The 13,908-nt window shown below is 43.0% G+C and overlaps 1 protein-coding gene across 4 annotated transcripts in view; it reads left to right on the top strand.

Moving 5' to 3' along the window:
* Window positions 1–13,908, top strand: part of DAB1 (DAB1, reelin adaptor protein) — a 427,600-nt gene that overhangs the window by 356,803 nt on the left and 56,889 nt on the right. For 3 of the 4 annotated variants that reach the window (XM_025390490.1, XM_025390498.1, XM_025390513.1), the window contains one exon: window positions 5,303–5,362. In XM_025390490.1, the coding sequence (XP_025246275.1) occupies window positions 5,303–5,362 (60 nt within the window). The remainder of the gene's footprint in view (window positions 1–5,302; window positions 5,363–13,908) is intronic. The other variant, XM_025390506.1, reaches the window with a different exon arrangement.

Raw genomic sequence — 13,908 nt, 5'->3', positions numbered from 1 at the left:
TCTGAATATGAGGAGGAAAAATCCATTAACCAATCATCCTGGGAAGAGAAGGCCCCTTTTGAATAAAAGGAAGCTTTGCAGTATTAGAGGTTTCTGAATCCAGACTTAACTATACTTGGCAGGGCTCCCGTTGAGCCCTGTGGGACTGTAGTCAGGGCCCAGTGGGGAGGGAGACATCCTAGTGTATTGGAAAGACCTGCTTTAGCTGGTGGAGAGCTGGGTTGTAGTCCAGGCTCTCTTGCCAACTACCTTTGGCTGAGTGGTAGTGGGCAAGGCACTTAGTTTCTCCCTTTATAAAACAGACGAACAGTTTTTCCCTAACTCACAAGCTCATGTGTAGAATGGAAAGAAGAGGTGTCATCATGGGTCACAGAAAGTGGAGTCTGGCTGTGTGGATTCAGTATTTTAGTACAAGTACCAACTCAGCGATTAATTTAATTGTCAAGTATTTTTTTTTTCTCTGGGCTTCAGTTTACTCATCTGTAAAATGAGCAAGTAAAATACAGGGCTGTCTCAGGCAAGACCGTTTTCTGTTTTTTGTGATTACTGCTTTACCATAGGACTTTGATTTTTTTTTTTTAAGAGAAGCATGTTGGCTTGTTTTACAGGATAATAAGACTCAGAAATGGTGGAGATGGGAAAATTTGCATGTGCGCATGCGCTGATGGTGGGCCAACTCTGTGAATGGGGTTTAAGTGCAATATCTTATTTCTCACAACAACCCCATGTGGCTTGAATCATTATTCCCACCTTACAGATAAGGAAAGTGAGGCTCACAGAGATAAGGTATCTTGCCCAGGGTCCCAGAGCTAGCAAGAGGTAGAGCCCCCATTGCAGGTCCCTCTGACCTCTGTAAATAAAGAAAGAAATCCTGAGGCTGCTCTCAGCTCAGAATCCCCTGATTCTGAGTTTCACAATTAGATTCTAAATCCCTTTCAAGTCACTATCTAAAAATCACCCTTGTTTTAACAGCTCTGACCTCCAGATCTTCCTATCTGTCCATCATTAACAGGAAGCTACCATTTAAAGGAATGAATATTTTATCTCCTTCTATTGGAAAAACCTCTGGTCATTCTCTTCTCCTCCTTTGCCAGTCTGCTGGGGCTCAATTTACTTAATAAGAGATAAACTCTTGGGCCTGAAGATAAGGCTGGGCTTTTAAGGGGCTGCTATTAGGAGCCTCATTCTTTTTTTTTTTTTTTTCCAAGGGCTTGTGAGTGTTCCATAGCTATTTCTCCTGAATTGCAGTGTTTGTTAATACTTCAGCTTGGCCCAGCCAGTGGTCTCAGCTTTTATTCACCTCCTTGTTTTCTGGAGTGAGGCAGACAGTCCTGGAGACCTTTAACTCTTTTGTGAACTTGAGTGGAGAACATAATTTTTGTATCTCAATTTTCTGGGCTATGAAATGGGGATAATATAGTCTCTGCTCCTAGCAGTGATGTGAAAACATAAAACGAGGAGGAGAGCAGTTGGTTCATAGTAGGTTCTGTGTAAACGTGAGTTTCTCCTCCTTCTTTGCGTGTTTTCAGTTTCAGATGCTGTTGAAGATGTCTTATGATCATGTTTTAAGTGAAACAGAATATAACTTGCTCACCACATGGTGTCGGAGGGCCTAGCAGAAATCCTCAAGCTTGCTTCACTTTCCTATTTGTAACTCCAACAAAAGCGACACAGAGGCTTTTGAGTAAATGTAACCTCTTTTTTGGAGATTTTTTGATTTTGAGTAGTCTTGTTTTCCCAATTATATTAGTAATAATAACTGCCTTTTGCTTTGCATGCCTCAGAAAAAGTTATCGGCTGTATTAAAATTATCAGCCTCCCAATACAAAACATTTTTACACGTCACTTAATTTTGATCCTTCCAATAATGGTGACATAGGAAAAACAGCTACAATGACTATCATTTTGAACATAAGAAAATCAAGTTCCCTCAATTTAGGTGCTGAATACAAAGTCAGAACCTCCGATTCTAAATCTAGTGTTCTTCAATACCTGAACAGGCTTCCTATATAAGCAAGATATCAGCCTTCCACATGGCCATTTTCCAAGTTCATTCATTCAAAAACCGCTGTTAACCATCCAATCCATGTCAAGTATCATTATTTTTAAATGATGATGAGTCATCAGGAAATGTTACCCAACAAAGCCTGAAACTGCCTCTCCATACTATTAATTAACATGCTGCCAAAATAAAAGTAAAAGTGTCTTCTGTATGTATAGTATGTAATGTGCTGTTTTTAGAGTAATTTAACATCTATTCGCTTGTTCATACCAAAAAAAAAAAAAAACGATTATTTATAGAACAAATAAATGACTGGACACATGGAAAATCACATGCATCCGGCACGGGGATGGGATGGTGACCATGGCATGGCCCCCACCCTCAGAAGTTTATAGACAGCCCCCTTAGATGCTCACATTGGGCAGATGGGGCAACTGAAGTTCAGAGAGCAAAGGGACTCTCTGAGTCGCAGCCTGTGGCAGACCCAAGATTTGGAACCACCAGTCTTCTGGTTCCTTTTGGTCTGAAACTTTTATTTCTCTAAAATATTGTGTTACTGAAGCCTTTTGTGTAAACAGAATGGAACAACTAAGCACAGATGACAGCGAGGACCATGCATCTTAGCCCTCATGGACTGAATCCTTGGCGATTAGGCATTTCTTTGTTCACCAATATTTACAGCTGTGGTTACAAGGATAATAAAATATCCCAACCTGCCCTCAGCAAGCTTATAGACCCTGGAACAGTTACAATGTGGTGCAATAACCCTCATGATGAGATAAAGCACACTTTACACTATTTCAGTAGTCTGATTACTTTTCCATCTCCCGCAATAAAACAAGGAGCTTTGTTAAATCAGGGGCCGTATCCATCATGTTCACCATCATTGTCCCAGGGAATGCATGATGCATGACACGTAATACATACTTAGCAACTTTTATTTTTTAATGAAAGAATGCATCAGAGGTTACAAGAGTACAGGGGAAGGCTCCAAACAAGGCCTAGAGAATCAGGCAAGGCTGCCAAGAAGATATCCCAGCTGAGATAAATCTTAAAGGACAAACAGGCAGATTGATATCTCACCCATGGGAGAGCCAAGTAGAAAAACGTTTTCAATTATGCACAGTTTGGGTTTATCCATTCCACCGCTTCTTCTCCGTTTGCAGGGATAATTGAGAGGCAGCTGCGGTTCAACTGTGCTAAGTGCCCGTAGTGAGCAGTGAATTACGGGCAACAGAATGTTCTTCATTTTGCTCAGTAAAGGGTGAGCTAGTAAAAACAAAAGTGAGGGCTGGTAATTTATTGGCCCTCATTAACAAGGACTCTGTAGGCATTCTTAGTGGATTTCTTTTAGATGGAGCTCAGTTATCAGGAGCAAAGAAATGACATTCTTCTCTGGCTACTTGCACAGTGAAGCTTGCAAGAGCAGCTCTGGAAGTGTACCACCGACACAGCCATGCTCACTCAGTTCTGTTTTCTGCAAGAGTGTACATGAGCTTCTGGGAACATAGGATGTGATGTCAAAGAAAAGGCCCACTTGAAACAGCTGTCTGAATAATGTAGCAGTCAAATGGCAAACTCCCTGGGCTCAAGCTTTTGGCTTCCCCATTCACGGATTGCACTCACAGAGTGAGTTGAATCACACAAACTACTCTGTCCAAGGGCCTCAGGGTCACAGGTGTTCTAGGGCAAATATCTCTACTGCCAGAGATATTTTTCTCCTCTGCAACATGGGACCCACTGAGTTCTTACCTGACGGACCTGTCTTGAGGATTGCATGAGAATGTGTATAAGACACAAATGTTTAGAATAGCGCCTGGCACATAGGAAGCACCCAGTCCATGTTAGCTCACATTATTAATAATAGATGTCTTGTTTGGCTGCCAGAAAGAGCTGGGTTTGAACCTGGCCACTTACCAACTTTGAAGATTTGGGCAAAGTCCCTAACATCTCTGAGCCTCACTTTCTCCTATTTAAAGTAGAGATGGTAATACCAATTTCTTAGAGTTGTTGCAAAGATTTTAAGTTAAATGAGATGAGAAGTGTCAAAGGGACCTATGGAATAAACTCAAATTCTTACTTCTTATAGAACAATGGTGTAGGTAGCTAGCTCAAGCCTAAAAGATACTTTTCCTTCACTATTCCCCACATTCCTCTATCATACGTTTACCATATGTCTCAGCAGACATTTACTGAGAGGCTACTGGGTGTTAGGCACTATGCCTGCTCTTAAGGAGCTCCCAATATGATGGAAAGAAAGGCATGTTGTCAGACCATTATAAAACCACTGCTGGCCGGGTCCTGCAATGGGAGTGTGAGCTAAGCTGTGACAGTTGCTGGGAAAGGAACAACTAATGAGTGCTTCCAATCTGGAATCTTTCAGTGAAAAACCCTTGGTTGACTCATTTGAAAAGTAGTCAACATATCCACTATTGTTAGGATCATAAGATGTGTTCATATATATTTTTATGATGTGTCAGTAACTAAAGTAATTCTTCTAACACATTTACAATATTATGGTATGTAATAGTGTTGTGTATCTAATATCCGTTTTCTCACTCGGTCCTCAGAATAACCTGAGTAAGAGGCAGAGCTGATAGTAGTGAAGCTCGGAGGAGCTCAGTGACCTGCTCAGGCTGTCACAGTTAGCTCATAACACAGTGAGACCAGATGGATGAGGAAGGGAAGGGAGGAAGATGCAGATTAATGTTAAAAGCCCTCAAGATCTTCTGCATACTAGGCCCACACTTTCCATACCACTTGTGGGCCTTTTTCTTCCATGAAAACCTTCCATAATTATCAGATGGCTTGTGTATGATACCAATAGAAGATGTGCTTTGTGCTAGGATCTTGATATTTGCTATATTTTAAATAGCCTGGATCTCAGACTCAGCATTGAGCAGTTTAAGCTCAGCTACAAACTGTTTCTAATCACTTCGGGAGCAGTATAGCACCTCCCTGGGCCTCATTTTTGTCTAAGGAAATGAGGATTTTTTTTCAGAAGTCACGTGACTTCTGAAGTCTATACAGGTTTCTAGTCTTTGATTCTGCGAGGAGCCCGATAGCAGAGACGACCTATAAACCTTTGTTAAATGATGCCCACTCCCTCTCCCCATCTGATGCTCCTAAGGGAGGGAGACTGGCCTGATACTTTCACAGTTAGAGCAGGTTCCCGTGGGCTTGTCCTGGGGGCCATTCTCAGATACCCTTAACCAGCTTGCAGTTGAAGTCTGGTTGCTTTGTTCTTTGAAATTGGAGTACCAGAGTGTTTTGACTGTGCTGAATTTAATTTTTCCATAGGTTCCCACCAGCCAAAAGAAGGAAGGTGTTTATGATGTGCCAAAAAGTCAACCTGTAAGTGTAAGTACATCTCCTCTCTACTGCCAGGTTTCGGCGATCTGGATTCACACTGAGGCTATGTCTACAGCCTGTGGAAGGAGACCCTTCTCTTGGAATGAGTGTCATGGCCCCACGTGTTTGTGCTGGGGACTGCATACTGGGGAATCTTCAGTGGGCCGGAGGAAGGAGACATGAGGCAGAAATGGTAGCGCTGAGGAAAGGGTGCCAATCTGAATGAAGGTCTGGTCCCACGAGTGGGCGTGAGTTGAATCATGCAAACTGCTCTGTTTAAGGGCCTCAAGGTCGTAGGTATTCTAGGGCAAAAGTCTCCAGCCATGGTTTAGAAGAAGTAATTCTTCTAACACATTACAGTATTATGGTATCTAATAGTGTTGTGTATCTAATACCCATTTTCTCATTCGATCCTCAGAATAACCTAAGAGGCAGAGTTTATAGTAGTGAAGCTCAGAGGAGCTCAGTGATCTGCTGAAGTGGAGGATAGTGTTTTTGTTGTTGAAAGAGAGCTGCCCATCTAATTTGAAAGTGGTTGAGAAGTTTCAAAGGGACAGTAGGAGAAGGGCTGGCCAGGAGAAGGGCTGGCCAGGGCCTTTGCGGTATACAAAAGTTCAGCCAGTAGGCGAAAATTTTGGAAAAGGTCATGTGCAGTGGGCTTGTGGAGAACCCAAGAGGCATACCACATTAAGGACAACAAGGTCCAGTGGATCTGGACCCCATGTGTTGGTGGGACTCCTGGGAATCTGGGATAGAACCGTAAATTCCCAGCTCTGTGGTACTGCTCCAAACCACTGAAGTGCCCAGAACTCATATTTAGGACCTCCAACTGGCAGGCAGAAGGCAACTTCTATACATAATTCAGGCAGCTCTGGGGAGCCAGTGAAGGCTCTTGAGGAGGGGGCACATGTGACTTTGCCACAGCCAAGGAACTAGCGTGTTCAGTCACTGTTGACCTCATTCATCTCAACAATGAGTGGACAGAGAAGGTGCTTTAAAGTCAGGTAGATCCTCAACAATGTCAGTTCTGTCCCTGACAGAACTGTTGTGAGGCTAAAATAGTTCTACCTGGAACACTGTTGTCTGTTCTGGACCCCACACTAAGAGACAGATAAAGACACACCTGCATGTTTAACAATACGATTAACAAGGGGATGTGAAACTGCATTCTATGAGGAGCAGCTGAAGGACACAGAAATGTTTGGCCTGGATAAAAGAATCCATAGATACGAAATGGGACTCCAAAGGCCACTGTATGGAAAAGGGATTACCTTGTTCTGTGTCAGCCAAATCCTGGAACTGAGACTAGTGAGTGGCACTATAAGAAAGTCAATTCCAGTTCAAAGTGAGGCTGACCCTCCCATAGTCAGAGCTGCTCAGGTGCAGACCAGCTGACACCTCAGAGAGTGAGCTCACCATTCCTGGAGCTATGCAAGCAAGCCTTGCAGACCTCTTGTCAGAAAGATTACCAGGGCGATTCACACATTGCATAGGGAGATGGATAGGAGAGCTCTGGAGGTCCTTCCAAACCTGAGATTCTGCATTCTCCAAGTTGGGAGTCTTTCTGGTCCATTCTCATCCTTGCCCACCCCCTTCTCCCTTTTCCTTTAGTGAAACTTATTTCTGATCAATGTCCATTTCTCTAACCCACTCTTCCAGGATCTTGAAACCACCATCCCCAACCTAAATATGGCTTCTGAAACCTATACGTGTTAGTTTTCATGAAAAAGCATATCCAGATGCAGACCCGTTTTCAAAAACCCAAGTCTAGGGACCCTATTCTGTGTTGTGCTGCTCAGGGAAAAAGTAATTTTTCTCCCTAAGGCCTTTGCACCTCATCAGGCCCCCTTGTCACTGAGACATTGGCCTGCTCTTCGTGTTTCAATTTGGTCCATTCCCCATGATACCATTCTCTACAATTCAATTTGTGCCTGAATTGCCACACTTGCCCCTAACAGGTTTAGATATGTAAGGAAACATGCTCCAGTTGCTGCCTTGGTTTTTGTGAATTTATTAATGATTATGGCCACACTGTCTCCATGCTTAATAGTTCCAGAAAAAAAAAAAAAAAAATCGAAGCTCCTTTGCCTGAGATACACAGGCAGGCTGCCTGCAGGTCCCCTCTCCAGCCTATGTGTCTAGTCTACTTCCTTCTGGTCCAGCCCTACTGAAATCTTTTTGTGTTTGTTTGTTTTACCCCTCCCCACTCTCTCTGCAGCCTTCCCCCAGCATTCCAACTTTACTTCAAACTTTGTGTTCTCAGGGGGACTTTCTGGACTTTCCCTCTGAACAACAGCAGCAGATCACTCCTACCTTTGTGCCTTCATTCCTCTGTCAATAGTATTTCTTCCCTGTTACTTCCTTGAATGTGCTGGGGTCCTTGTATTACCAGATGCAAGCCCATGGCCTGGTATATGAAAGCCAGGTGCAACATAGCTGCTTTAGGAACATTTAATAAATATATGAAGGCTGGGCCTGGTGGCTCAGGCCTGTAATTCCAGCACTTTGGGAGGCAGAGGCAGGCAGATCATGAAGTCAGCCTGGCCAGCATGGTGAAACCCTGTCTCTACTAAAAATACAAAACATTAGCTGGGCATGGTGACGTGTGCCTGTAATCCCAGCTACTCGGGAGGCTGAGGCAGGAAAATTGCCTGAACCCAGGAGGCGGAGGTTGCAGTGAGCCGAGATCACGCTACTGCACCTGGGCGACAGAGTAAAACTTCGTCTCAAATAAAATAAAATAATAAATATATGAATGACTCTATCTGTAGAAGGAATTTATGAAAATCCTTGGTAGAATTAAGAAAGACCCTGTATTTCTGACTCCAAAATAATCATTAAGGAAATGCACTAGAAATTTTCCTTGCAAAATATCTGGGCTGCCTGAATGGCATGCAGTGGCTCCCAACCCGCCGTTCTCTCAGAGTACTAGAACCAACTGATGGTAATGATGACTTTTCCATGAGCTATGTTCAACATTTTCGAAAGCCTAAGAGAGGTAAGAAGTAAAAACCTCAGGTTATTGTATAGAGACAGGTGGCTGCAGTTGGAATCTGCGCTCCTTCTCTTCCTACCTGTGAGACTTTTGATACATTTCCTTGCCTCAGAGACTCAGTTTTCTTTTTTACCAAAAAAGACGATTGAACGTAATTAGAGGACAGAGTAGTATATGTATTGGAAAGTTGATCCCACTTGCCTAAGCCTCCCAGAGGTGATACCAAATACCACACACCCCTCCCTGCTCTGGGATCTTCCTGCCTTCCAGGCTTCCCAGAGTAGACCTGCCCCTCTGATGAACACACACTCCCTACAGTACCTCTGTACTCTGAAAACCCTTGCCTCTCACTGTTTACTCCTTCACTACCTTTCCCTTAGCCATAAAGACAAATACAAGAGATAACTCAATTAGTGTATGTTAAGCAGCTTCCAGAAAGTCATGAGACTCCCACAAGTTTCCAGTAAGAAGAGAAACTGCCCAGTGGCCTGTTCCACCTGGTTTCATTTTTTTCTAGGTTCCACCTGGTTTCATTTTTCTCAGGTTTAGGTCTGCGCAGAGCCTGGTCTTCAGAGTGAGATCTGGGTGTAGTTTTTACCACAGCCACTTCCTGAGAGTCCCTGAGCTGCTTTTTGCATCTCTGATCCTCTATGCTATTATCTACAAAAAGAAAATAATACTACCTTTGCTTTGTTTGGAGGATTAAAGGAGACATGTATGCAAAACCCTTAACAGAAGATGTGAATTACGTAGCATGAGAACATATCCACATGTTGCTATTTCAGGCAGTGCTCTAGCAAACACTTCTCACTGAGCCAGGGATTGGCAGCTATTCTAGGGGATTACACACCCTCTCTGGGAAGCCTTCCTTACCCCAAATAGAGTATTCAATCTCTCTGGGCTACCTCTAATACTTCTCTTTGCAATGATCCTAATGGATTGTCATTTTCTTTTAACATATTCATGTGAACCATTGGACTTTGAGTTCCTCGAAAACCTTGGCAGAGATCACATCTCATGCAGCTTTGTAATCTCAGCACCTAGCATGGTGCCTGAAATATACTTCCCATTGAGGACTGTGGTAGTAACCTAAGCTATGAGAGATATCGGGGTTTGAATCCTGGCTTCATTACTGGCTGTGTGACCTTGAGTGCGTCCTTTGCTCTATTCAGTCTTTGGCCTTCTCAGCTATATAATGGTGACGTGAAAACCAAATTCACTGAGTTCTGAGAGTTTAGATTAATAACAGTGATTACTCAGTGTGCATTGGCAATTACTAGACACTTACTAAATGTTTTGTTACACTGAACTACTCACCAGGAGTTGTCACTTTTACTCCATACCTCCTTGCATTGCGAGTCCATTGAGGACAGGAATCATATCATTCATGTCCTGATTACACTGAGCATCAGCACAGAGCAGCTGCTCAAGTGGTAAGTGAATGAATAAAAATAAAGGAACAAATGAATCCCTGTGTAAGGAATGAATGAATAAGTGAATGCCTATAGACTCAAAGCTCATCTATTGTCCATTAAATTCTTTTTCCTTCTGGAGCCAAAGACACTGTGTCAAACTAAGACAGTGTTGATTCTCAAAGAAGCCCTCTTGCCCGGCCCTTCTTCCACTTTGCATTTAACCATTCTTGCCCTGTTCCACCTGCAGCCTCCATAAATATGCGTTGTTTTTTTTTTGTTTGTTTTCATAGCTTGGATCACCAAGCAGACAGGTGGCCTTCTGAACACAAACCCACACACTCACGCACCTGCATTCACTCCCCTCCTACATCAGGAACTCAGCATCAGGCAAAGCCACAGTATCTTGCTTCCTTGGCAGGGTTATTTTTGATTTTTGTTTTTTCATCCAACCTAGGGTTTGATTTTTTTCCTTCTAGGGCCCTATGGAAAGTGTTTAAAGTCATTAAAACTCTTTAAGTTTTCTGAAGAGGGACCTGTAACTTATAAACTATTAGGGACACAATCTGATAGAATTAAGAATCAGTAGGCCGGGCGTGGTGGCTCACACCTGTAATCCCAGCACTTTGGGAGGCCAAGGCAGGTGGATCACGAGGTCAGGAGATCGAGAGCATCCTGGCTAACATGGTGAAATCCCATCTCTACTAAAAAATACAAAAAAATTACCTGGGCGTGGTGGCAGGCACCTGTAGTCCCAGCTACTCGGGAGGCTGAGGCAGAAGAATGGCGTGAAACCGGGAGACAGAGCTTGCAGTGAGCCTGGATAGCCCACTGCACTCCAGCCTGGGCAACAGAGCAAGATTCCATCTTAAAAAAAAAAAAAAAAAAAAAAAAAGAATCAGTACAGTCCTTCTACTCCAAAATCCCTGTAACTATTTGCATGTCACAGAAGGCTGGAGAAAGGATTTGGGCCCAGTGAATCTGCCAGATACTTGTCTAAAAACCACGAAAATTTTTGGATTTTAAGAGCATATCAGTTACATCCCTTGCCGTGTCTTAGATGATATGCAATTAGAGATGGCAGTTACATAGTCCACTTCTCAAACTACATTTAGCTACAGACTTCCTTTGTAAAAATTAAAATTTTATGTGACAATATAATATATAAGAGAGACAGGCAAAAAGAGGAGTCCTATGCACTATCCACAGTCTGTATATGAAATCACTACTGAATTACGATAATCAACTGTTGAAATATAAAATACACTTTCTTCTCTGACCGCATTGTTTTGTTTTTTGTTGCCTTCTCTACTTTTGGCTGTTATCTGGGGAGATGCATCATTCCAGCGGACAGCCCATTTAGGAACCTGGCCTCCGAATTTCATGACCCTCATCCCTTGAATCTTTTCACTCAGAACAGCCTTAGTGACCTCAGACCCTCAGGAGCCCCTCCTTTCTCTCACCATGAGCCTCTGTTCATCCTTTTCTTCCGCTCCAGTACTCTCGCTGAACTTTTTCTTGGTTCAACATTCAAAATCCAGTTAAAATGTTATTTTTGGTCTTCAGCTTTCCTTGAGTCCCAAGGGAAATTGCTTTTTTGAATATATTTCTGCTGAACTTTTTTTTTTCTCCTTTGAGACAGAGTCTCACTGTGTTGCCCAGACTAGAGTGCAGTGGCATGATCTTGATTCACTACAGTCTCCACTTCCCAGATTCAAGCGATTTTCCCACCTCAGCTTCCCAAGTAACTGGGATTGCAGGTGTGCACCACTAAGCCTGGCTAATTTTAGTATTTTTAGTGGAGGTGGGGTTTCACCATGTTGGCCAGGCTGGTCTCGGACTCCTGACCTCAGGTGATTCACCTGCCTCAGCCTCCAAAATTGCTGGGATTACAGGTGTGAGCCACCGTGCCCAGCCCACTTCTGCTGAACTTCTAACCACCAATTTGAAATTTGTTTTCTTTTCTTTTTATCTTTTTCTTTTCCCTTTTTTTTTTTTTTTTTTTTTTTTTGAGACAGGCTGTTACTCTGTCATCCAGGCTGACGTGTAATGTTGCAGTCATAGCTCACTGTATCCTTGAACTCCTGTGCTCAAGTGATCCTCCTGCCTCAGCTTACCCAGTAGCTAGGACTACAGGCATGCACCACCATGCCCGGCAATTTTTTTTTTTTTTTTTAAAGATGAGGACTTGCTATGTTGCCCACTCTGGCCTTGAATTCCTGGCCTGAAGCAATCCTCCCACCTTGGTCTCCCAAAGCACTGGGATTATAGGCATGAGCCACTCCACTTGGCTTCTAACCACATTTTATTGTGGTTATCATGAAGCAGTATTTTCTAATGGTTCAAAATATGGGCTTTGGCATCAGAACAACTTGGATTTGACTCCCAGTTTTACCATTTTCTAGCTTTGTGAATTTGAGTACTTAAGTTCGTCCCTCCAAGTCTTTATGTCCTCATCTGTAAAATGGAATTAATGTTAGTGCCTACCTTAGAGTTTTTGTGTAAAGACTAAATGTGTAAAGACTAAATGAGCTAAAGTATGTGAATGAGCTCAGTGCAATGAGAATTCAATCGCTGTGGGCTATTATTCAGTTTCTTTCCCGTACTTCTCTGTAAGATCCTAGAGGACAGGATTCACTTCTATCTAGACTGCCTCTAAGGTAACCCCTGAGATTTCCAATCTCTTTGAGATATTTGTGGTGGACCTTCTCCCCAGAAAAAAAAATAATGTATGCCTGAATAAATTTTTGTAGGACTTAAAGCCAACAGGATCCCTCAACCTCTGTCTTAGAACCTCAGTCAGCAGCTCATCATCACTCTTCCATCAACAGAGATAAATCAGTAACATGGCAAATTGAAAGTTACAGAGCATTCCAGAGTAGAGTCTTAGGGCAAAAGTTAGAATTTTCTGTTTCTTATTGATCTCCTTTACCTCAGTGAATCAACTGATGAGTGCAAAGTTTTGTTTAGTTGAGCTAGGGCCCACGTATAGATGGAAAGCTGGTTCCATCTCTTTACTTTCCTCCTTCTTATTCACTCATTCTTGCCCTAGTTTTAACCCTTCTTGACCTGTTGATCCAGGATGCTCAGCTGTGGTTATCATCCCTTTTTTGGACTTCTTTCTCAAATAACAGATTTGGATGCTTTTCGTTGTGTATTTTAATTTGGACCTGTGATGTCTCTGTCTTTCTAGCAGATTTGTTCTCAAGGTCATGCTATGCTTCTCTCCTGCACCCTTTCCTAGGAATTCTGAGCCAATATAAGGATTAATCCTACCCACTCCTAGAAATATACATTTCATCTACTTTTCTGGTCAAGGCAGCTGGAAGCTTGGCACAGGGGCTAACTTCTCTTGTGACTGTAAACACATAGGTACATTTTTATGTCAGGGTGTCTGAAATCCAACAGCATAAATGCTTGCTGAGAGGAAACACTATCTGGCTGGAGAGACACGGAGATTTTAGAAAGGAGGGAATAAATTGAGCAAAGCCTTGAAGGATGAGCAAGATTTGAACAAGCAAAGGAGAAATGGAAGTACCTTCTGGGTGATCACTGAGGCTGCTGAGTCTATACTTCCTCCACTCAGCAGTGCTCAGAGCTGATTAATTTACCACCAATTTCCATCTCAAGGAGCTGGGAAATACACGTAGTCTTTGTTTCTTTGGGCTGATAATGCTGGACATGTTCTTTAGGCAGGTATCCCAACTTTTTTGTGACTGTTAAAAACGCACATTCCTGGCTGGCACGGTGGCTCATGCCTGTAATCCCAGCACTTTGGGAGGCTGAGGCGGGCGGATCATGAGGTCAGGAGATTGAGACTATCCTGGCTAACACGGTGAAACCCCGTCTCCACTAAAAATACAAAAAATTAGCCGGGCATGGTGGCAGGCGCCTGTAGTCCCAGCTATTTGGGAGGCTGAGGCAGGAGAATGGTGTGAACCCAGGAGGCAGAGCTTGCAGTAAGCCGAGATCACGCCACTGCACTCCAGCCTAGGTGACAGAGCAAGACTCTGTCTCAAAAAAAAAAAAAAAACCAAACAAACAAATCACATTCCTGAGTGGAGAGGAAGGTGTCTGCTAAGTGTCCCATTACTGCATTCATTATTTAGTGCTTTTAGCACCCTGTTAGCCATTGAACATGATTCAGG

The sequence above is a fragment of the Theropithecus gelada genome, chromosome 1, assembly GCF_003255815.1.
Source record: "Theropithecus gelada isolate Dixy chromosome 1, Tgel_1.0, whole genome shotgun sequence".
NCBI classification, from domain to species: domain Eukaryota; kingdom Metazoa; phylum Chordata; class Mammalia; order Primates; family Cercopithecidae; genus Theropithecus; species Theropithecus gelada.
This window is presented reverse-complemented; position numbering and strand designations above follow the sequence as displayed.